Source organism: Lathamus discolor, chromosome 6 (genome assembly GCF_037157495.1).
Source record: "Lathamus discolor isolate bLatDis1 chromosome 6, bLatDis1.hap1, whole genome shotgun sequence".
Taxonomy (NCBI): Eukaryota; Metazoa; Chordata; class Aves; order Psittaciformes; family Psittacidae; genus Lathamus; species Lathamus discolor.
In genome coordinates this window covers 18,896,298-18,919,603 of record NC_088889.1, presented here as the reverse complement: position 1 = coordinate 18,919,603, position 23,306 = coordinate 18,896,298, and the positions used below count along the sequence as shown (strand labels likewise).

Here is a 23,306-nt window from a genome sequence, read left to right as displayed (position 1 = left end):
AGAATAAATTCCAGCGCTCTGTAATGCAGGGAAGACAGAAGCAAGGAAAACTGTCTAACTCAATACGCATAACCTTGTGTAATACAGACAGTGGGCAAAGACCACTTGTAGTTCATGTATCACCTGCAGAAAGCTGCTCCCTAACTCTGATCCTCTGGCCATGGTAGAGCTAGCATGTTGGTGTGTATTGCATTATGAAGTCTGTATAGAAAAGGATGTTGCTGTTTTTAGCCTGGCCCCTCTGCAGCTCTGAAGCAGATCCTGCACTTTGACCAGAAGTGATCATTTAGAGCCTTCCTGTCTTTAGCACCACACAGACTTACAGGATTCTTTTGCACTTTTTGCATGCAAGAAGAGCTTTATCTGCCAACTGGAATGAACTTGGTCAGAGTAGATGAACTAAGGTACAGTTAGTGGGTTAAGGAAGTAAGGAAGATGAAGGCCCAGCGCTGCTGTGTCGGACTCGTGGCATGTCGTCGAGTGCTATGACTGCATTGGCTAAACATACTGGCTAACATATGGCTAAAAGCCCATGAAAAGGGTGGTCCTGCTCCCCTCAGTGCTTGGCTCTGGCCAACTGCCCAGTCCCTTCTGTGCATACCACCACAACTGACTGTTTAGTGCCAGCTCAGGCACTAAACAACAGAAACCATTCATTCCCTCTTTTGCATGCTGGTTTTGTTTTTCTGGCAGTTGCTTCTGGCAGGAGCAGGATTGGGGATGCCAGGGCTGAGGTCGACCACGAAGCATCACAGGAGCTGCACCAGGAGTGAACGAACACAGCTTTCTAGGAAGGTGGTAGTGAAGCTGGAACAACACAGATTTTAACATATTTTTAACAAGCACTGCCTCGTGCTCATAATTAATCTTGTATGTGAAGAGCTGAATGAGGGCAGCTGGCTGCAATCTTTGAGCCTTCACAAAGCAGCATATTTCTGTTAAACACTAACTTAGGCTGTAGGAGAGGAGATTCTTGACCAGATTCTTTTTGACGTGGACCTGCTGCAGCTCCAATAGAGAGCCAGCCTGTGTTTTAAAGCTGTGCTTGTTCTGTACTCCTCATAATCATAGAATCATTCTGTGATTCTATGATTATAGGTTATAACGATTCCATAGAATAGTTTTGATTGAAAAAGACCTGTAAGTCCAACCGTCAACCTAGCACTGCCAACCCCACCACTAAACCATGTCCCTAAGTATCTGTTCATCTTTTTAATACCTCCAGAAATGTTGTCTCAACCACTTCCCTGGGTAGCCTGTTCCAATGCTTGACAACCCTTTTGCTGAAAAACCTTTTTCTAATATCCAATCTAAACCTCCTGTGGTGCAACTTGAGGCCATTTACTCTTGTCCTGTCACTTGTTACTTGGGAGAAGGGATTAACTCCCACTTCATTATAATCTCATCTCTGGTAGTGTAGAGAGTGATACAATCTCCCCTCAGCTTCCTTTTCTCCAGGCAAAACAAACCCAGATCCCTCAGCTGCTCCTCATATCACAGCATTGTTGAACAAGTCAGGTAACATCGCAGGTCTACAGACTACAGGTCTCTACACCCACATTTTAAAAGCTATGTTTTATAAAACACAAACAGTGAAGTGTCTTAAATCGCAAACAGCAGAGAGAGAAACACACATACAAACACACACAAACCACACCAAAGGCTGCAGGCTGCCTGCTGAAACAGTACTTGGAATGCCGCTATGTCCCAGCTGTACTGGAGATTGCTGCCTCTCACCAACAGTGCAGAGCAGGCAAGAAGGTCTTGGCCATGCTAGCACACAAGCCGGGGTGTGAATCTGTCCTTGTACCTGACAATACAGGTACAAGTGTCCGTGGGTTCTTCCAGAAGGAGACCTGAGGTTTACCTCACTGTTTTACTGTAGCTCTGAAAACTCTGTCCATGGTTGCAGCTACTTTTTTCCAGGTAAGAAAATATCACAGGAAGCAGCTCCTGGCCAAGCCACTAACAGGGACATTAGCTCCACATCTTTTAGATGCTCATGCTGATATGACCCCCATCAGTGCTCCCCTTTCTTTAGGCTGAAAGATAACTCAGAAGGCAGCAAGACACCAGGGTTTTAGACACTGCAAAAGTAGCTCTAAGGCTCCAACCGTCCAGCCATAGCTCTGCAATCTTTCCTTCTTCCTCCATTGCCATGGGCCTGGATACAAGGCAAACCACAATCTCATCGGGAAAGGGCTCTACAAGGGATGTTGGGACACTTGTTAGCATCCCAATTCAAAAATCTTTTCATTTATTCAGTGCAGGATATTTGGCATGAGAGCAGTTCACATGAGATGAAGATCAGTTCAGCCTTGGATAGCTGTGACGTTAGTCAAAGCCAAATTAAAAATTAGTCCTTGGGCTCTTTAGTCCCTCGTTGACTTCCCAGCATACTTACCCTCAGTCTGAGTTCCATATTGTCTGTCAATGATACCATTGACGCATTGTATCTTAGAATGAAAACATTAAGTCTTGATGAATGACAAGCATTTTAGAAGGTACTGTTCCAGCTGGAGTCAGTGGTAGTTTTGCTGTTGATTTAATCATCAAATTAATTCAAGTCATTATTTTCCACTCCCTACCTAGTTTCTGGATGAGGTCTTGGTTCAGAGCAAACGCTTTGTGCATAGCTTAAAACCTGCTACCAACTAGCAATTTATAAGTGACAGTGTGACAGGCTGTAATAGCTGACAGTAATCACCCAAACCAGAATATCTCATGTGAATGAGAGCCCCCTTTTCTGCTTCTCTTTCAGCCCTGGTGTTGGTTTGCATATCCAGTAGATGCCAGCAGAGATCTAAGCAGCCAGTGCAGCTAATTATCCTAAGAAAGGCCTGCTTCTGTAATGAGACCAACCAGTCAGCTCAACACTGCTATATTCCAAGTTCCAACCAATGCAGTGCAAGCCCTAAGCATATCTCTTTGAAACCTAGTTCAAAGATGAAACCTAGTTTCAAAGATGGCAATTATTAAGCTCTACACATGCTGCTCTTTGGAAGGTTTTTTGTTGAGACTGAAACAAATAATTTGGAAAGCACATTAGAAAAGTGGCACTTTGTAATCTCTAGCTGGCTAGCATCTGTACTGCATGATCCCCAGAACTGCAAAACCTCCAGCCCACATGCATGGTGAGATCAGTCCTGGTAGCTGTGTCCTCATTCTAGCTGCATTTGTATTTTTTATATGGTGACTCTTATTATTAATAATAAATGGGTGCACCTGGAGAGCTGCTTGCAAAGAATTACAGAGCCACAAGGTAGTAACTAAGTGCCAGAAGAATAAAACGGCCCCAAATCCTGCAGGAGGAGTAACCTTCAATGGGATCCTGGCTAGAGTGTCTCCATGCCCAGCTACACTGTGCTGCTTTGCTGCTGCAAGCCCTGAGGTTGCCAGGACCTGTGGGGTAAGTCCCATTGGATTCACTGGGGCTGGAGGTGGGAGGATGAGGCACTATCCATACCATGGCCAGCCCTCTTACTGGTCCCAATTTGCAAAAGAGCAGTGGGTGCTTAATCCCATGCTGCTGGCAGAACACTGCTTGGGGCTTGAAGCATCTACAGTCACACGAGGTGAAGTACTTGGGGAACAGTTCTGTGTTTCTAGATACTTTTTTTTCCTAGGAAATCACCACTGTGAGAAGGAGGAAAAGCACCATAGAGAGACAGACTGTAAATCCCTCTCAGTGGCATAAAATGGATGTGTCACTGGGGAAATCAAAGTGAAAGTTGCAGGAACCCCAAGGAGCTGCATTAGTCTAGCTGGGGAGTGATGGATGATCTGCTTAGCCAAGACGACCCCAGGAGGCTCTGGCTGAAGCCGGAGGAGATTTAGTTAGCGGAGCTCAAAGGCAAAGGGAATGCCAACACAGCTTGATATGTGCTGAGGGTCAGATCCTGCACGGGATGCACTTGCAAAGTATCCCTCCTCACGAGGCAGCTGTGCCTGAAGGAAGGCAGGTGGTGACATCCTCCAACATTTCTGTCCTAGGGATCTGGAGCTGCCAGCACTGTCCAAGCAGGTCCTGGGCCAGGCTGGTGTGTCTGTATGAGCCCTGCCCTGCTCCTGTCCCCATTACTGCTAGCATCACCACTCTGCTCAGCTCCACTCATCTCAGGAGTGGGTTTTTGGCTGACCTTTAAGCCCAGGCTCTTCTAGCACAGTCTGTAGTAGCCACAACCGAAGAACGATCCATGTATTTTCTGTAGAGATCATTGTGCTCATCTTGCCACCCCAACCGGAGGGGCCCTGCTGGTGCTTGCTCCTCGGGCAGCAGTCAAGCCCTGGAGCCTTGTTTGGGCTGTTTGTATTGGGTGAAACAGTACATCAGTGTGTTCACAGGCTTCTAGGGTGATCATGAAAGATGAGCTGGACCCAGCTATGGTTCACTCCAAAAGGGGCAGTTTGTTATTTGTGCTGTTTCTTGACTTGCTGGCACTTAGCTCCTCCAGATTCAGCTGGTTTCAAAAAGACGAGCACTGCCAGGAGCTCACAAAACTGACCTGGGAGGAATTTATGAATATTTGGAATCCTTAATATGTATTCATTATTCTTGCCTTTATAAACTATTTTCAGCCTTATCTATTCCATAGTCAGCTCAGAAACTAGGGAGCATCTAAAGGGATTCACAAACTGAAAAAAAAAAAAGTTTTCTTTTAAAGCTTTGGTGTGAAGAGAGGATTCCGCCTTTGCTCAGAGGGGTTTTTATTGTTGTGTACACCGAAGAGGTAAAGGCATTTTGCAAGCCTCAGTGCTTCACAGCTTGTCTGCTTTCCCTTCAGACATGCGAACACCCTCTCCTCCTTGCCACAGTAAGAAGATTGTGGCAGGGGTGACTTTGGGGAAGTCACTTAGAAAAATGGCACTCCTCCAAGGGTGGAGAAGGGCTGCCTGCCTTCCCACATCTGCAGGAACACCCTGTTTCTCCCAGGGCAAGTCTGGCTGAAGGCAGCAGGAATCCCTCCACCTGCTTCTGCTCGCATCAGTGATGTGCAGGCTTAAACACTTGGGTTTACGCTTGGTGGCTTGGCCAGAGGGCTTCGCTGAAGTGTGGAAATTGACCCGAGGTTGGGGCTGCTCATGGGCACTGTGCTGGCTGCTTGTTGAGGCTGACAGGTAGCACTGGGCTAGCACACCCCACTGCAGTGAAAGGCAGCTGGGGAGATGCTGGTGCGGCAGCTGGTGAGGAATGAAACCCTCTGGATGCATCCTACAAATCAAAATCCCTCAGGGTCACAGATGTGGACAAAAGCAGCAAGATAGATCTCTCCTAAACTGCTCACCCAGCAATACCCTCACAACCACGTAAATGTAATTTGCTCACCTGACCTAGCAACATCCTGTGAACTGATCTCAGCATCAGGAGAAAATATGCTCTGAATAACCAGGTCAGTTATTTCTTCAGTGATATCTAATGTACCATGGCACTTGTGCTCTTTCCTGACCTGTGCCTGTGGCTTCTGTGCTCAGTCTGGTGCATTTTACAGAACATTTGGTAATATCCAGTCCCTGAGGTCACGTCAGGTTTTTAATACAGCATCTGAATTGTGGATTCTTTCCAGAAAATGTAACACAAATAGTGATCTCCCCTGCTATTAAATTGGAAAAGGTTAGCCATAGAAATTAAGTCTTTCCCGAGTGCTTCACACTCTGATTTCATGTAAAACGGGTTTCAGGCAGATGTCTGGAGCTAAACAAAGCACAAGGCTGGGGTTCCCTCAGCTTGAGCCCAGGGGGTGCTTTGCACAGAGCTTGGGAAAGCAGAAAAGCTGTGTGAATGTACACGAGCACGAGTTCAAGCAGATGGCAAAGCTCCTGGTACCCTTAAGCGCTTGACAGCTCCGAGGTCTGGGAAGTGCCAGCAGATGGTGGTGCTGCCTTTCCCGAGGCTCTGCTGGGGCCCGGCCGCACAGGGCTCCCGGATCCCTGCCTCACCTGCGCACACCCACCAAGCCTGGTTTAAGGCTAAAAATAATATAAAACGCTCAGAGGTTTCAGGTCAGAGCACATCTGATTAAAATGGAGAACTCTCTGTTTCGCATGGATATACTGCAGGACTCTGAGCAATGCCAGGAAGAGAAGCCACAGGAGAGGTATCTGTGGGATTGCTGCAGGAGAGGGAATGGTGGTGGCTCATAGCCTCCCTCCTGCATCCATCAGCCTTTGTGTCAGCTTGGCCTCTCCCACCCTCTCTGCTCCCCCTGCCTCCCAGAAGCACAGATCGAAGGCATGTTCACCCCATAGCACAGGCTGGTACAGAAATACCCAGGTGTGTTTATGGGGTTTTACTGCTATGCTGGTTTCTGCACTGAGGGATGAGCCTGTTCCTGGGGTGCCTCGGCAGTGCCAGCCCTGCACAAAGGCCACACATCTGGTGACCAGGCTGTGCAAGAGCATGATTTTGGTTGGTGAAGTGCAATTTTACCCCAGAGCAGCTGCTTGAGCTGTGACATAGGCACTGGGGACAGAGCCAGGTCCAGCTGCAATGCAGGACTGGCAATGTCTCCGCTTTGCTTACTCTTTCCTGAGGGTCTCCAGGAGGCACGTCAAAGCCTGACAGACCCATTGGTCCCGCTGTACCCTCCCTTGGGAATAAATAAATACTTTTGGATATCAAGTCCAGCAAGCTCCTGCCAACCCAGCACTCTGCCACCGCCTGCCTGTGGCACCAAAGAGGCAGTGATGCCAGCAGGGCTAGGGGCCAGGAGTCTCCCCATTGAGCCACGTCTGCCCTACTTGCTGAGCTGAGTTTTGCATGCAATGCTGTGTCTGCATCAGGTCATTGCCCCGACATCTTGACTCATCTTTTCCAAGCTGTAGCATGACAACAGGTTGGGTGCGGGAACTGACACTTGACACTGGCTCTGGCAGGACTCCCAGCCTTCACAGCGGAGAAAGCTGTGGGGCTGGAGCAGAGCATAGACAAAGTTGGCTCAGCAGGTTTGGTGCCACCAACCCAGGTGGCCCCATGGGGCAAGACCTCAGGGAGCACCATGCCCAGCAGCTCCCCTGGCACCATCAGGTCTGGGAAGGTTTGTCCTGTCCAGCACACCCTCCTCATGGCTTTAACTGGAGAGAGCAGGCAAGATTTGGGGCAAAGAAGCCCTTTTTCAGATGTAATCCCAGATAGCCAGGCCATTGGACATACGAGCTCCTGGCAACATGGAGTCACTAAGCACGAGTCCAGCATCTGCTACCCCACTCCTCTTATCTCTGGGATGATCAGCTTTGTATCTCCAGTTTATGTTCTCAAGCCATGGATGCTGCTATTTCAGCCTTGAGGAAGGGTTTGCAGGCTAGGAAGCTTGCATGTTGCTAGGCTTTTTTCCCCTCTCAGGTATCTTGGTTGAATAAAAAGCTTTGCCCTGTCCTTGCTCACATCTCCCACTGCCACCCTGTCCCTGTCCTGGGGCCCATCCTGTGTCACACACACAGGTGTGGCCCAGGATACCTGCAATCTGCCATTAACCAGAATTTCAGGTCCTCACAGGGTTGTAGGGCTTGGGCATTATTGCATTTATGGATGCACCTCAGAGTGTCCCTGTGCTGGGGACATGGGGATTATGAAGGGAAGAGCATCTGGAGCCATTTCCCTTTTGCTTGAATCCTCTCACTACACAGCCTGGGGGTGCTTTCGCAGGGCATCACCAGCCCGCCCAACTGCTGGGCATGTGGTGGTAGCTGTGCTCTTCACCCCTGCCCTGTGCTCCCTGCCAGCCCAGTTTTGACCAACGCCAGGCCATAAATATGCTCTGTGGCTGGCAACACCGGATATGGGATATAAATAGGAGAATGCTGCCATGTATGCCTGCCCGGCGCTGGTTAGGATCACACCAAAGGAAGCCCCAAGCCCAAGGATGTGTTAGACGTCCCATATGTGCTGGCTCAGTGCCAGCTTACTGGTTATACTGGGGAAAGCCCTGAACAAATTGGAAAGCATATGGGTCTGAGCACAATGCTCCCATCTCTACAAACAGTGAGGTCTGGGGGTGTCAAGTGCTGCAAAGATCACTCATGCAAAGAGCATTGGAAAAAGAAGAAAATAACACAGAGCCCAGATGGGAAGGTGTGTGGGAACGGTGAGTGTGAACAGGCCAGGAAGGGTTTGGTCTATGGCCAAGAAAACATCTCCAGCCTATCTAGATAGGCTTGTTACAGACACGCCAGCCAGTGCTGGCAGCACTGGTCTGGTGCCGTCACCTGCAGAAAGGGACATACCTGACCCCACAATTCAAACCAGGCGGCTGCTTCAGTAGCATGCTGCTAGAAAAGCTTATCACCAAGGCTGGAACGGGCATCAGCAACAATGCAGTGGGAGAACTGAATGGGGTTGCTAACCGGGAGGTGTTTCTCTGTGCTGCAAGCCAGGAGAGTGGAAAAACGCCCGACCACCAAAACGCCAGCACACAGGAAACTGATAAAGCAGGGTTACCAGCCAACACCAGCAATGACTGCAAATACCCCCAAAAAAGAGCAACCTGCAGACGGCTTTTTCTTCAACACCTGTCTCAATCCCCAAATATCCTATTCCCCCCCACCAAAAAAAGGAAATTGACTTCCGGCTCTGCCACATACACTCACCGAAATTGTTTTTCTTTATTGCATATTGCCATCTTAGAAAATGTACAGTCTCATAACATTACACAGCATTTCCCACTAGCTAAGACTACTAACATCCTTGCACCTAACAGACTACCTTGGTCACTACAAAGCTAATAAGGTCCAAGACATATACTTCAGTTTACAAATTATTATGGATTTTTTTTTTTTTGGCATTATTAAAAAAAAAAATCATCTTTAAAATACACACCCAGGAGGAAAGAATGGCTACTTACACCAGCACCAATCTAAAAGTAGTTTTCGACAATGGCACATGGAATTACCTGCACACAGCCTTCGTATTTATTTATAGAGATATTTTTTTTTTTTTCTTTTTTCTATTTATTTTTTTGAAAGAAAACAAAGAAATGGCAAACTCAGCCCGGTAATGAGGCTGGTGTAAAACAATATTAAAAAACCCCAAAACAACAAACAGGTTTGGAAGGGTGAGAGGAAATCTGTCAGGAAAGGTCCTGATGTGGCACTGGGGTCGCGGAGGCAGGAGCCGGGGTTGAGTGCTGGTGGCCGAGCCCTGCACCCAGGGCCCCGGGAGGAGATTGCCCTTTGCAACTCCCACAGCCTTTCGAATTACAACACGTGTGACCAACCATTCCTTAAACCATCAAAGGCCAGACTGCTGCTTTTTAACCTTCTTTTTTTCTTTTTTTTTTTTTTAATGTATTTTAAATTCCCCCCCAAGTCCATTCCCTCAATTGTATCAGCCCCGTTTTTTTTTTTTCAGCCATAAATAAAAAATATAAATAGAGGCACTTTAGTTAAGGAATAGTATTATCATTGCCTTTTGTTTTTATTTCCCCCTCCTTCTTAAAGCAAAGTGCTTAACTCCACCTTTGAACATAATCTGCAGGTTTTGCAGCTGCTTGGATACGAGGTGCTGGACGTTGTTTTTGCGCTTACCTGCTTTATTTATTTATTACTGCTTTAAATGCTACTCAGAAAGAACTTTGTCTTTTTTTTTTTCTTTTTTTTTCTTTTTTTTTTTAATCTACAGTGCGTCAAAAGTTGCAATGAAGAAAAGAACAAAATGGTAAAACCACAGCTCTTGACAACTCTGGTTAGACAGAGATTTCACAGCTTTCACTCAGCACGCAGACCCCATGGCCTTCAGGTGCTTAGAACCATATTTCTTTTTATACAAATTAGTTTAAACAGCACTTTTGCTATACAGTACATATAGTTAACTGACATCCCATACCCCACCAGTAATACCGATTATCTGACAAAAAAAACAACCAACCCGACCTTATTTCAAATAGTGTTACTATCTAGTGCAACAGGGACAAACTCATCTCTCCACAGGAAAAAGAACAAATGAAAAAAAAAAAAAGGATCACAAAAGTCTTGGTGGTATAAAAAGGTTTTGCTTTGTTTTCTTAAAAAACACACCACAAATAAATAAAAGTAAAAAGTAACAGTCCTCTACATACTCAGCATAATTTAAGAATAGAAATGTTAATATGTTAATGGTGGTTACTTTTCATTCTCCAATTCTTAATTTTCTAAACCCTTAAATTATTACTCCCTGAGAGCTCTGAATTATTTTTATTATTTTTTTTATAATTTTTTTTGGACTGACATTTGACAGGTAGTTCTGCTTATAAATTTGCAATGACAATGAACAGCAAACCAGTCAAAAAAAGGACCTGGCTAAGAGATGAGCATTTCTTGGCATCACTGCTTCTGCGTGTCTGATAAAGAAAAGAGAAAAGAAGGTTGTTGAAAGCTGGTGGGTTTTGCACCAGCCCCTTTGTGTATCAGAGACCTTTGGTCCTGATCCACCTTTACAGAGGATACAGTTTGTCCCATTGAACAGAAAGAAGAATAAAAATTACAACACAAAAGTTTATGCTCTTTGTCTCCTCTGAGAACCGACCTTTCCCACCGTCCTGGGCCAGAAAACATTGTAGAAGTATAAATACATCTGTGCGGCGTTAGAGCAATAAGCACTTTGGGGTAAACTTTTCCTTTAGCAAGGTGGCGGTAAGAGGAAAAAGAGCATTTCCCAAGGATGACGGGAAGAGCATCGCTGGGAGCACCTGCGGCGCCGAGCTCAGGAACCAGCGCGAAAGCACGGATCTGCGAGTTTTTTGGAATAATCACAACAATGAGAAAAGAAAAAACAACCAATGGATTGAAGTTCAGTCAACTTTGTATTTTTTTCTTTTCTTCTTTAAACCACTTGGCTTGTGTGCAAGGCGTCCCCTGCAAACGGCCTGGGGCTTTCCAGGCAGGAGAGCAGCTTCCCATTGCCTTTGGGGCCCACGGGGACCGCCGGTGTCTCTGGGTTGGGTCCTCTCTTGTTCCGCAGATGCGGCATTGTGCTTGTGCATGGGGAGAACTACTTTTCAGAGCGGGTTGGAGGGGAGGAGGCAGCGCTGACACCCATCAAGGTGGGCTGCCGACACACCTCCATCCATGCTCCCGGTCCGACTATTAACACAGTATATACACACATACACACTTGCCTGTGGTGAGAAAGAGCGTGCCACTGTTTCGCTTTCTATCGCAAGGCAGTATAATGGGAGGAACCCCCCCCATGCCACTTCAAAAAGACTAACCCACATTTTTCTGTTGGGTTTTGTTGTTGCAGTTTGTTGTTCAGAAGTTGAGCTTGGTGATGGGCCTCTCACGGCCGCTGTCAGCCAGCTGGTTGGTGATGCGCTTGCGGTTGCGCTTCAGTTTGGACAGGTCCTTGTCAAAGACTTCACCTGAGCGCAGGGCAGAGACGAGGTCGTCGAACTCGCCGCCTTCCTCCCCACTCTCCTTTGCCTTCCTTGCCTTGCGCTCCCGCTCCCGCTGCTCCTTCAGCTATGTGCCATGGCAGGGAGGGAAAGGAGATATCTCACTCTCATGGATGCGGTTGTGGGAGTGCCCAACACATGCATGGTGACCCCCAGACTCATGAAATAAGAATGATATCCCACCCCAGTGCTTAGCATGCAAGAGCTGGTAAGGGTTATTGATACAACCCATAGGCCGAGGTCCACAGCACCATGGCTGCTGCTGATGAGTCACAACAGCACACAGGCAGCACCCAGCTCTGCTGCATGTTTTAGCTCCAACATCTCACAAACCCAAGGTCATTAATTAAGCAATCAACAGTGAAAAGTCAGTGGGCCTAAGGCACAAAAGCTCCTTGCCCAGCCTTCAGTGCTTCCTGTGCCACAATGGCCACCATGGGTACAATGCAGTATGGTTGCCATCTCCAGGTGCCCCAGGGGTGCTGCTGAACTCAATGGTGTCTGCTCACCTGTGCCTCCATGCGTGCCCGGCGCTCCTCCTCCTCCTTCCTCCTCCTCATGTTTTCATTCTCTTGCTTGGCCTCGGTCACAGCTTGAAGGAACTGGTCAAAGATCCCAAAGAACTCGTCAGGCTGCATTTTGTCTGTGTCTTCTCCAAAGTGCTTCACAGCCTTGGAAAACTGGGAGAGAGAAAACAGGGGTCCATCAGCCTTGGAGATACCCATCACACTGGCAAAACCTCCCATGAGAAGCCTTCGACCCGATGGACCATAAAGAAACACTTCCAGCAGCCATGGCAGAGAGAATGGCTTTGCTTCATCAAACCTTGACTTAACCATGAAATAAATCATCTGATGTTTTACCTGCTGGCCCTGTAAGAGCAACCTGGATCATTCCTGAGCCCCCTCTCCCCTTCTTGCCTCTGGCATTGCTGAGCCTCCCTCCGCCACAGCTCAACTTTATTAACTAAGCAGCAGTAAAAACAAGGAAGCAAAATATTGTGGGCCTGAAGACATAAAACTAATAGTAAACACGGCAGGGGAAGGGAAACTCGGACTTTTAAGTTTTTCTTTGAAGTATTTTTGGGGTATTATTTATCATTGCCACATGCTCTGCTATTGAAACCAAATGTGTTGGTGGAACTTCTAAAAGACATTTCTGCCTGGGCTCAGGCACAATCCTGGGTAGGGAAACAGGGAGTTTTCCGGCCTTTAGTGCTGTTTGCACACCATAAATGTAAGGGAGTTGAATGAGGCTGTAGCAAAGGTCAGGACAGGACATCCACAATCTGCCAATGTGTCCCAGTCCCCAAGGAGCCCATGAGTTGTCCTTGGGACTTACATCTTTTGTTCTCACTTCCAAATTGAAGGAGACTCTTTGTGCACAGAAAATTTGTTAAAATTGTGATGGCAAGTTCTGATGATAAGCATCCTTAAAAGAAAAGAAAAACAAAATCAAAGGACAAACAGATTTATTAGTTGCTTTGATTTTGCTGCATAGACCAAGAGGAACATTTTTAAAGCCTGCTTGTAAGATTCAGTTTCATTTGCAGGGGTGCCCCAGGCTCTTCAAAAGACATTTATGGCATTTTTATTTCTTTGTTTACTTAAGGGACTTAGCACTTCAAGATGCAGGAAGGAATCTAAGAGGTACCACCATATAAGTCAAAAGAATTGAGGTTATTCTTGTTGAATTTCATCAATATATTCTCTGCCACATTACAGCAGATTTAGGGGAGATGAGGAAGGCTGCAGATGTTACCCTCACAGGATATGAAGTTTATAAAACAATTATGTTTCTTCTTTCCCAGAAGAAAGCAGTAACACAATTTTGAATCTGGGTATGTGTTTAAAAAAAGAGCTGGTACACTTTGCACAGCCCATCATATCCAATAACCATGGGAACAGCTGTACATTACTTCACAGTGGACTTCAATGGGCACTGGGGACCATGACCTCCTCCAGATCCAGCCAAATCAGCAGAAGACAATACAGTTTGAAGAGCATTTGTCACCATCTCCACAGTCCTAACTCACTGCAGGGAAGATATGCCAGGTTACCATCAACAGTCTAAAGGGGTGGCTAGGGTTAGCTGTGGCCTCAGGAAGGCAGTGGTCAATCATAATGCCTAAGCATGGGTGGATGGTCAGAAGGACAGTGCTAACTGGACATTGGTACAACCAGGGAAAAGAGGTGGTGACACTTGGTTAATTCTATCTTTGGAGAGGTAGCTCATGCAGTGGGACAAGGATGGGACCTCTTTTAGAGGCCTGTGATAGACTATCTCCTTGCCACTTCAATCAAGATGAAGACCAGGCCAGGAAGGAGAAACTGGAGGACTGTTCTTGGAGGAAACAGAAACCAGCTGTGTGGCTCCTTGCTGAATGAGGGGAAGCAAAAGGTGCTTGGAACTCACAAATGTCAGCCAACAGCCACCTCTTTGCCATGATTTAAATCAGCGTGGTAGGGAGAAAAGTACAACATGGCAGTAGGCCACTGCATATGGCTGCAAAGCACTCACCAAGGCATTACTCTGGGGAAGGTGAATTTTTTAAATAGCTACTCTAACCAGGTCTGCAGTTGGCCTCAATTCATGCCACTGAGCTCCTCTCCCTCTTCTCTTGAGAAAAGAGCTGGGTTGGTCTCAGAATTAAGTTACGCATTGGATGTTATTTTGTCCTATGGAAGTGAGTTCACTTGGGCAGCCTGGGTTGTTTCTGATGTCAGCCTCTGGCTGACCTCATGTCCAGCCTGAAGCCCTGGTTACATTTTTAGCTTCCACCACCACCAGACAGAAAAGCCTGCTTTCTTGCCACCTTCAGCCTTCATTGGCCAAGATTGCCCAGCTGCCACACTCCTAACTCTAAAGCCAACAGGACTGGTATACTTCCATTTTAAGACACAGAAAGGAAAGAAAGCTCTTGAGTGAAAGCTCTTCACCAAAACTCAGATCCTTGCAAATGACCTACTATCTCTTCCCCTGATGGATGGAACTCTACCACGGCTATCCCCTGCCTTGAACTTCCAAAACATAGACAGGTATCTCATGTCTTTCTACACCACATCTTGTCTGTTGGCCTGACCTGCAATCCCCTAGCATGTTGTGTTGTGTAGCAGGAAAAAGGCCTTGGGGACAGACAGGGATGAACCTACCCACCCACTCCAAACCAACCATGAAGAGCAGCCTAGCACCTTTTTCATGTCAGGGCCTCAGCAGGACACTCACATGATCTTATGGGGGAGATACCTGAGATTTTAACACACAGCATGTGCTCTGAGAAGGCTGGGGTCATCCCTCCTCTGTTGGCTAGAGTAAAGGCTCAGATGCTACCCAGATCTCAAAGACACTGGCAACCTTACCAGCTCTTTTGCTTCCATCAGAAGATCTTCGACATCCGAGAAGCTGAAGCTGGCTAATGTGATGAACTGGCTGACAACAGACACAAACTTGTCACCTGTTTGCTGAACCTGAGACTTCTGGAAGTCCAGCTCCTTTGGGGAAATAAAACATAAATCTGGTCAGGCCCTGGGTGATGAATGACACAAATACCATTGGCCTCTGATAGTGCCATTGGGTGTGCCTGCATCAGTGCAATTGGTACTGGCTGCATTGCCACCACAGCTCCCTTCTGTCATGCATGAGACTGCAGATCACTGTTTTACAATACCATGCCCACAGTATGTTTTTAAGGCCAGCTCCTGAAAGAGAGATGTGGAAGCAGCATGATTTACCAAGACAGTGAATCCTTTGGTATACCTCACCATTTCAACAGCATTCCATCTGGGTTGCAAGAGTGCTCCCCAGCCTCAGCCCCAGCCCTCTGCAGCTTGACAGCCAAAGGGAGACTCCTCTGTACCCCACAGCTCCTCTATGGGCATCATCACTAGACTTACTTAACCTCTCTTGGCATATTAGATGTAAACCATGCACGTGCCTAACCACACATGGTTGTTACTTTGGTGCCAAAACAGACCTAGGAGGACAAGCACATGTGCAGGGCAGGGAGGAAAGACAAAGAGATCTCCAGCATGTGAGATGAAAGCAGCTTTGCTGGGAGCTCCCTTGCCTTTCTCCCTGAGGAGGGATGCCCAGGTGCTCAGAGCCAGGCTGGACTATATTTGATTAAAGTAATACTTACAGTCTCCACAGCTCTCAGGCCGCTCCTCAGAGTGTTTATTTCTTTCTCCAGCTCAGTCATGCTGTTGGAAATGGCAGGATGTTAATTTTCAGCCTTCCCCAGCAAATTCTACTGCTTTCCAACCAACTAAACCATGTTTTTCTACTGAAAAGACCCCAGCACTGCATACATCGTCTCATGTTTGTAGAGCAGCGTGTCTCGAGCAGCAAATCAGGCTGACAGCCTCTTAAGTTAGGACAGCTGCCTATCTGAAAGTGGTTGCAGTTGCTTGCTTTAAAGCAAAGCACTTTTGCGTATTTTCAATCAAGGGGACTGCGCAGGCTCAGCAAGCTCAGCAGCCTCCAGACCTCTCCGAGCAAAAGGACAGCTCAGGAGAGGGCTTTGCTGGGCACAGATTTCTCTTCCCCTCTTGAGGGCCAGCAGAAAATAGGCTGCCTGTCACAGCACACGGCAGACAGTTTTTCAGGGTACCAAGGTTAGGTGAATGCCACATAAAGCATCCTTCCTAGCAGTGAGCCTTGCATAAAGGGAGACAACCCAAATATAGAGAAACAAAAATAAATCATCACATCTGGCGCTGGCTTTGTTTACACAAAGCTCAAGCCCCTAATGAGCTTCAAGTTCAAGTGATTACGGGTTTCTACCACTGCATCTGAGGAGAAGCTTTCTCACAAAGACTTGATGACCACAAGCTTGACGTCCTTCCAGGGGTGTCTGTCCTAGGGCTGGGGTCTCTGGAAATGCTGATGTCGGGTCACAGGGCAAGCATTCCTGGCAGGTTTAGTCTGGGAAAATGCAGTTTTGGGAGCCCTGTGCTCCAGCAGTTCATTACTAGCGGTGGGATTGACAGAGACGGCAATTTTGCTTCGCAGCTGCAGGGCTGGGGGTAATTCAGAGTTTTCCAGAGCTTTAGGAACTTCTTGGTTACACTCTAGATTGGACCAAACCCAAGTATTACATATGGTGTCCAGTTTAGAGCACAATGATAAAGTTTAAGCGGGAGAAAAACCCCCTCTATGCAGACGTTTTCTTTCCCATACGTGTATCTGTACAACAGCTGCAGAGCATGAGAAAGCCGGAGCCTCCACCGGCGAGGAGCATGCCCTGCTCAAGCATGTTCTCAGCCAATGCCTATATGGGCAGCCGCCACACACTCCTCCTTGCATGCCAAGATTTGTCCTGTCACTTCATTTAATCCCTATAGCTGACAATTATTTTACATTTTAAATGCAAGGATGTTTGCTTTGCACATTACACATCTTCCACGGGGAATTCACTATTGCTACAAGAGCACTTTGAAACGTGAAAGACCCTTGAGCTGCCATAAACTGCATATTTGCCATCCTCTCTCTACAAAGGTGCAGTTTCAAGGCCCTTTTCAGGTCCATAGCTAACATAAACAGGTGCTGACTGCAGAAATGTGTGATCTTTGCTGCTCAGGTCCCTGAAGCAGCAAAGCCTGTAAGGTCCCCAGGAACTTTAAAACCAAAACAGAGACTCATTGATTTCAGAGGGACTTCAGCACATAATTGAGGGCTTTGCAGCACAACAACAGACTCCTCCTGCTTTTAAAAATTCAGTGTTTAAGGGCTTTGCTGAACGTGGGCCTCTGTTGGCAAAGAAACTTGCTCCAAACAGGTCACGAGGCAGCAGGCAGGGTTTAAAAGCTCATTGCAAACACCAGAAGCTCCATGTTGGTGGTGAAAGAAGGGCCAGGCAGGACCTGGTGGCAGGTGAGCCTCTTACACCACTGCCTGGTCCTGCCTTCGCTGCCGGCAAAGCCTCCCCACCACACGCAGATAAACAGCTGCCCTTTATCTGCAGCCACACCGCAACCGCTTCCTCCTGGATTACTTAACGTACCATTAGAAATTAATTAAATGCTTCTGTGGTGAGATAACAACAGGAAATGGCTGTTCCAAGCAGCTCTCCTCCCTTGTGGTTGGAGGCTCACAGGCCTTTGCTGCAAGGGCTGAGATTTAAAGCCACCAGGTGATGTTTGCTTCTGTGTCCGGTGCTGCTCTCAGACCAATGCAGATGCAAGCACACAACCCAGCCTGCTGGCCAGAATCCGGCCAGGAGCACAAGCAGGGGAGGGTACATGGAAAGGCAGGCTGAAATGAGGGGAGAGGTGTTCCCAGCACTCCTGAAGCACCACTTAAATCTCTGCTTACTTGACTTTGGCTGCCTGCGGGATGTCTCGCAGCTCCTCATGCAGGCGGAGAACCTTGGGATACTTCTTTTCAACGATAGTGATGAGATAGTGCAGAAGAGTGATGTTCCTAGGAGAGAGGGGTGGTGAGGTCAGCATGGCAGCACCACGCGGAGTTAAGAGCTCAGTCAAACATGCTGGATAAATCCCAACACTGGTAATGAACTATTTTTGAGTTTCTGCAAGGATACTGCTCACTGCCTGTCTGCAGACATGGAATGGGTCTGCCCTATAAACAACCAGAGTGCAGAGAAGCATGGTACCTGCAAGCAAGGGCCCTCCACAGAAGGGACCCAGGAGAGGAGACTTGAGCATCACTGCTCCCATCCTCCACAGTCTTTACTGATGGATGAGACCAGGCAGGTTTGAGGTCTGATGCAGCTCCTCTTGCTCTGTGCATGGAGGTCTCAGCAGGAGAGAGCAAACCAGGCCATGGCTGTGGCAGCTTGGGGGGTGGGGGCGCTGCAGAGGGGATTCCCATGGGGAGGAGCCCCTGGTACCCCTCCTGCATCCACTGCACCACAGCATGATGGCTCTTGTCTTCTCAAAGGGGGAAAAAAGCGTTTAGAGGATGATCCTCCTAATCAGCCTTGGCTGCCATTTAGCCAGCTCAGGAGGGAAAGCCCCATCAATCCTCATGCTGATCTGCAGCTCAGCTTCCCTCTGAATCTGTCCTGCTCAAAAAATGGATGCTTGCATCATTGGATGTGCCAGATAGGGCAGGAGGAGGGAGGGGAACACTCCCACCTCCCACATCCCAGAGGCAACACTGACGGCCCTTCTGTCCCCACAACATCCCTGGGTCCCACAGACGCTACCAAAGACATGGGCAGGAGCTGCTTACTTGTCAATGCTGGACTTGGTATCCGCAATCTTGTTGAGGCTGGAGATCTTGAACCCGAAGGCGTTGCCCCTCTGGCCCTTGTTCATATAGTTCCCAAAGGCCAAAACCACCTCCAGCAGCTGCTGGAGGCTGCTGCTCTGCAGCACTGCCTTGGAGCCGGCACGGATGGCTGAAAGAGAAGTGTGGGACATTAGCCCCTGCCATGAAAGCACACTGCCCACCTTGTCTTGCAGCAACCCCTTCAGTGTCCTCATGGCCAAAGAGTGACCACCAATTCCCTCCCTTCCCCTGTGTCACTGCAACCTCCACACAGACCAGGCTTGCCCTTGCGTAGAGGATTGCTCTTTCTATGAGATGAGCATTCCCTGTGCTGGCAAAAGAGCCCATCAGCAGGTCTGGCCACTTGCCTTCCACCTTGGGTTTCACTTCTGCAACTCTCTCCGCAAACTTCTTCTTGAAGTAGAGTGACTGCAGCCTTTGCTGATAATGGTTTATCCTGGAAAAAGAAAAGAGGCGCAGGGTGAGCTTTGCTTGCTCCAGGCACAGCTCAGTTGCTCTGCTGCTGACAGCTGTGCTTACAAAGCACGCTCGAGCCACAGCGATTAAAAAATGATGACCGTAATTCTCCCTGAAACTATGCTGGGATGGGAAAAAATGAAAGCTGAAGCTACAGCTGTCTTGGGGTGGACTGAGGTGGGCTCTTAAGCATATCCTTAAATTTATCCTTAATTCAACAGGTTCAACAAGTGCATTTTTACACCCTTTTGCTATAAAATACAAACATATATAAAACAAACAGTTCTTTTACAAACACTCCCTAGCAAAGATGCTGATGAAGTCTGGGCTCCCAATGGCTTTGTGATGCAGCTGGACACAGGCCCACTACAGAATCATAGAATTGTTTAGGTTGGAAAAGATCTTTAAGATCATCAAGTCCAACTGTTAACCAAACACTGCCAAGTTCACCACTAAACCATACACCTAAGCATTCCCTCAGCTACTCCTCATAACACTTGTGCTCTAGACCTTTCATCAACTTCGCTCTTCTTCTTTGGACCTGCTCCAGCACCTCAACGTCTCTCTTGCAGTGAAGGGCCCAGAACTGAACACAGGATTCAAGGTGCAGCCTCACCAGTGCCAAGTACAGGGGGGATGATCACTGCCCTGGCCCTGCTGGCTGCTTCTGATACAGACCAGCAAGCCATTGGCCTTGGCCTGGGCACAAGCTGGTTCATGTTCAGCTCAGTCAGTCAGCACTCTCAGGTCCTTTTCTGCCAAGCAGCCTTCCATCCACTCTTCCCCAGGCCTGTAACTTTGCATGGGCTTGTTGTGACCCACGTTCAGGACCCGGCACTTTGCCTTGTTGAATCTTTTACCACTGGCCACAGCCCACTGATCCAGCCTGTCCACCCACAAGCAGATCAATGCTCCCACCCAAGCTGGTGTCATCTGCAAACTTGCCAAGGCTGCTCTGGATCCCCTCATGCAGCTCGTTGATAACAATATTAAACAGAACTGGCCCCAGTCCAGAGCCCTGGGGAATACCACTCGCGATCAGCTGACAACAGGATTTAACTTCATTCACCACCACTCTTTGGGCTTGGCCAGCCAGCCAGTTTTTTACCCACTGAAGAATACACCTGTTCAAGCCCTGAACACTCAGTTTCTCCAGGAGAATGCTGTGGGAAATGGTGTCAAAGTCTAGGTATAAAACATGCACAGCCTTTCCCCCATCCACTAAGCAAGTCACATTGTCACAGAAGGAGATCAGGTTAGTCAGGCTGGACCTGGCTTTATAAACCCATGCTGACTGGGCCTGATTGCTTGGTTGCCCTGTACATGCCACATGATGGCACTCAAGATGATCTGCTCCATAACATTCCCCAGCACCGAGGTCAGGCTGACAGGCCTGTAGTTCCCCAGATATTCCTTCCTGCCCTTCTTGTAGATGGGCATCTCACTGGCTCACTTCCAGCCAACTGTGATCTCCCGTCAGCCAGTACTGCTGATAAATGATTGAAAGTGGCTCAGTGAGCACTTTCACCAGCTCCCTCAGTACCCTGGATGGATCCCATCCAACCCCATAGACTTGTGTGTGTCTAAGTGGTGTAGCAGGCTGCTGACTATTTCCCCTTGGATTATGGGAACTTCATTCTGCTCCCTGTCCTTGTCTTCAAGCTCAGGGGCAGTGTACCCGGAGAACAACTGGCCTTAATATCAAAGACTGAGGCAAAAAAAGCATTAAGTACCTGAGCCTTTTCCTAATCCTTTGTCACTACGTTCCCACCACATTAAATAAACACGGAGATTCTCCTTAGTCCTCCTTTTGTTCCTTGTGTATTTATAGAAACATTTTTTACTGTCTTTTACAGCAGTAGCTAGATTAAGTTCTAGCTGGGCTTTGGCCCTTATGATTTTCTCCCAGCATAACCTCACAACATCCCTGCAGTGCTCCTAAGCTGCCTGCCCCTTCTTCCAAAGGTCATAAGCAATCCTTTTTTCCCCAAGTTCCAGCCAAAGCTGTGTTCAGCCAGGCCAGTCTTACTCCCCACTGGCTTGTCTTTTAGCACATGGGGATAGCCTGATTTCCTTCTTGAAGAATGTCCAGCCTTTCTGGACTCCTTTGCCCTTCAGGACTGCATCCCAAGGGATTTTGTCTATCAGGCTCCTAAACAGGCTAAAGTCTGCCCCTCAGAAGTCAAAGGTAGCAGTTCTGCTGACCCTGTATCCTTACTTCTCTGAGAATTGAAAATTCTACCATTTCTTGATCACTGTGATCCAGACGGCCTTCAACCATCACATCACCCACAAGTCCTTCTCACAGGTCCAGTGAGGTGCCTTCCCTAGTGGGCTCGCTCACCAGCTGGGTCAGGAGGTTATCTTCTACACACTCCAGGAACCTCTGAGACTGTTTTTCTCTCTGCTGCACTGTATTTCCAGCAGACATCTGGTACGTTGAAGTCCCCCAGGAGAACAAGGGCCATTGATCGTGAGACTTCTCCCAGCTGGTTATACAATATTTTGTCGGACTCTTCATTCTGGCTGGGTGGTCTATAACAGAATCCCAGCATGATATCTGCCTTGTTGGCCTTCACCCCGATTCTCACCCACAAAACCTCAACCCTATCATCATCAACATTAAGCTCTAGACAATCAAAACACTCCCTAACATACAGGGCTACCCCACCTCCTCTCTTTCCTTGCCTGTCCCTTCTGAAGACCGTATAGCCACCCACTGCAGCACTCCAGTTGCGCAAATCATCCCACCATGTTACCATGAAGGCAATTATGTCATAGGTTTTCTGCTGCACAATGGCTTCCAGCTCCTCCTGTATGTTGTTCATGCTGTGTGCATTGGTGTACATGCATTTCAGTTGGGCTATTTATCCTGCCACCTTTCTGAGGGACAAGCCCTAGTTCCTACATGACTATTCTCAGGTGCTTACGTGGTTTCTAACACATCAATAACTTGCATCTTTGCTGCCACATGGAACTCCATCCCCCACCTCCACTAACTTGGCAGACTGAAGGATGTCACTAGCACACTGTCCCTCAAACATCCATGTGCTGCATTAAGGCTTATGTCTAGTGAGCTTGGTTTTATCCTTCTCCCCCTTCAAATCTAGTTTATAGCTCTTTCGATGAGCCCTGGTAACTCCTGTGCAAAGATCCTTTTACCCTTTGGGACAGGTGTACCCTGTCTGTCATCAGCAGGCCTAGTGTTGTGTAAACATGATCATGATCAAAACCCCCAAAATTCTGGTGGTGACACCAGGCTTGGATCCAGGTATTGATCTGCTGGCTCTTTGTTTCTTCCCTCATCATTCCCTGTAACTGGAAAGATAGAGGAAAACATGAGGATACATGAAGGATAGAGGAAATCATGTGCTCCTGATCCTTTAACCAGGTCTCCCCAAGGCCTCAAAGTTTCTCTCAATTGCCCTTAGACTTCTTGTTGCAACTTCAACACTGCCTACACAAAAAAGCAATAGTGGATAATAATCCAAGGGCCATACCAGGGCAGGAATCTTCCTCTTCACATCTTTAACCTGGGTCCCAGGGAGGCAGCAGACTTCCCTAAGAAGTGGATCAGGTTGGCATACTGGACCTTCCATTCCCCACAGAAGAGAGTTTCCTATGACAATGACCTGTCTTTTTTTCTTTATGGAAGTGGTTTTGAAGCAGGGTGTAGGTTGATTTAACGCTTGCAACACATCCAACCTACAGGTGCGGTGCTCCAGTTAAAGAGCCTTATACCAGTCATGCAAGGGCACAAATGAAGGTGGGGTAGTCACAGAGGAGATTTGCCTGCTGCGCCTGGCAGGACCCTGTTGCCATTACCCCCTACCCCTTAAGTCACTGTGTTCAGCCAGGTAGACAGCAGACAGGGAATCCTCTGTATCACGTGTCCTGTGCCTGCTGGGCCCACATCAGGGAAGGTAGGGTGCGATTCCATAGCCTCTCTTCTCTCTCTCTCTTTCTCTCTCTCTCTCTCCCAACTAACAGCACTAATGAAACTGGACCTTCAAATCCTCAGAATGATGTCCTGGGCTGGAAACCCACCAACATAGTCCAATCCACCCCTTTCCTGGGCAAGTTAGGGATGGTTCTGCTCACACCAGCTGTATTTTGGCTGAACAAGATCTCACTTGTACACAAATGGCAGTCTGATTTAAGTCATTTAGACCAAGGACCTACAGGAGACGTGCTCACAGACAAGGCCATGGGCTTACACTGTCACTGTACTAA

At 47.8% G+C, this 23,306-nt stretch overlaps 1 protein-coding gene across 2 annotated transcripts in view; it reads right to left on the bottom strand.

The window, feature by feature from the left end:
- Window positions 1-8,565: 8,565 nt before the first annotated feature.
- Window positions 8,566-23,306, bottom strand: part of DAAM1 (dishevelled associated activator of morphogenesis 1) — a 97,176-nt gene continuing 82,435 nt past the window's right edge. For both annotated transcript variants that reach the window (XM_065684417.1, XM_065684418.1), the window contains exons 20-26: window positions 18,965-19,053; window positions 18,558-18,726; window positions 17,676-17,783; window positions 15,502-15,562; window positions 14,723-14,854; window positions 11,873-12,043; window positions 8,566-11,430 (exon numbers count right to left, since the gene is read on the bottom strand). In XM_065684417.1, the coding sequence (XP_065540489.1) occupies window positions 11,221-11,430; window positions 11,873-12,043; window positions 14,723-14,854; window positions 15,502-15,562; window positions 17,676-17,783; window positions 18,558-18,726; window positions 18,965-19,053 (940 nt within the window). In that variant the 3' untranslated portion in view covers window positions 8,566-11,220. The remainder of the gene's footprint in view (window positions 11,431-11,872; window positions 12,044-14,722; window positions 14,855-15,501; window positions 15,563-17,675; window positions 17,784-18,557; window positions 18,727-18,964; window positions 19,054-23,306) is intronic.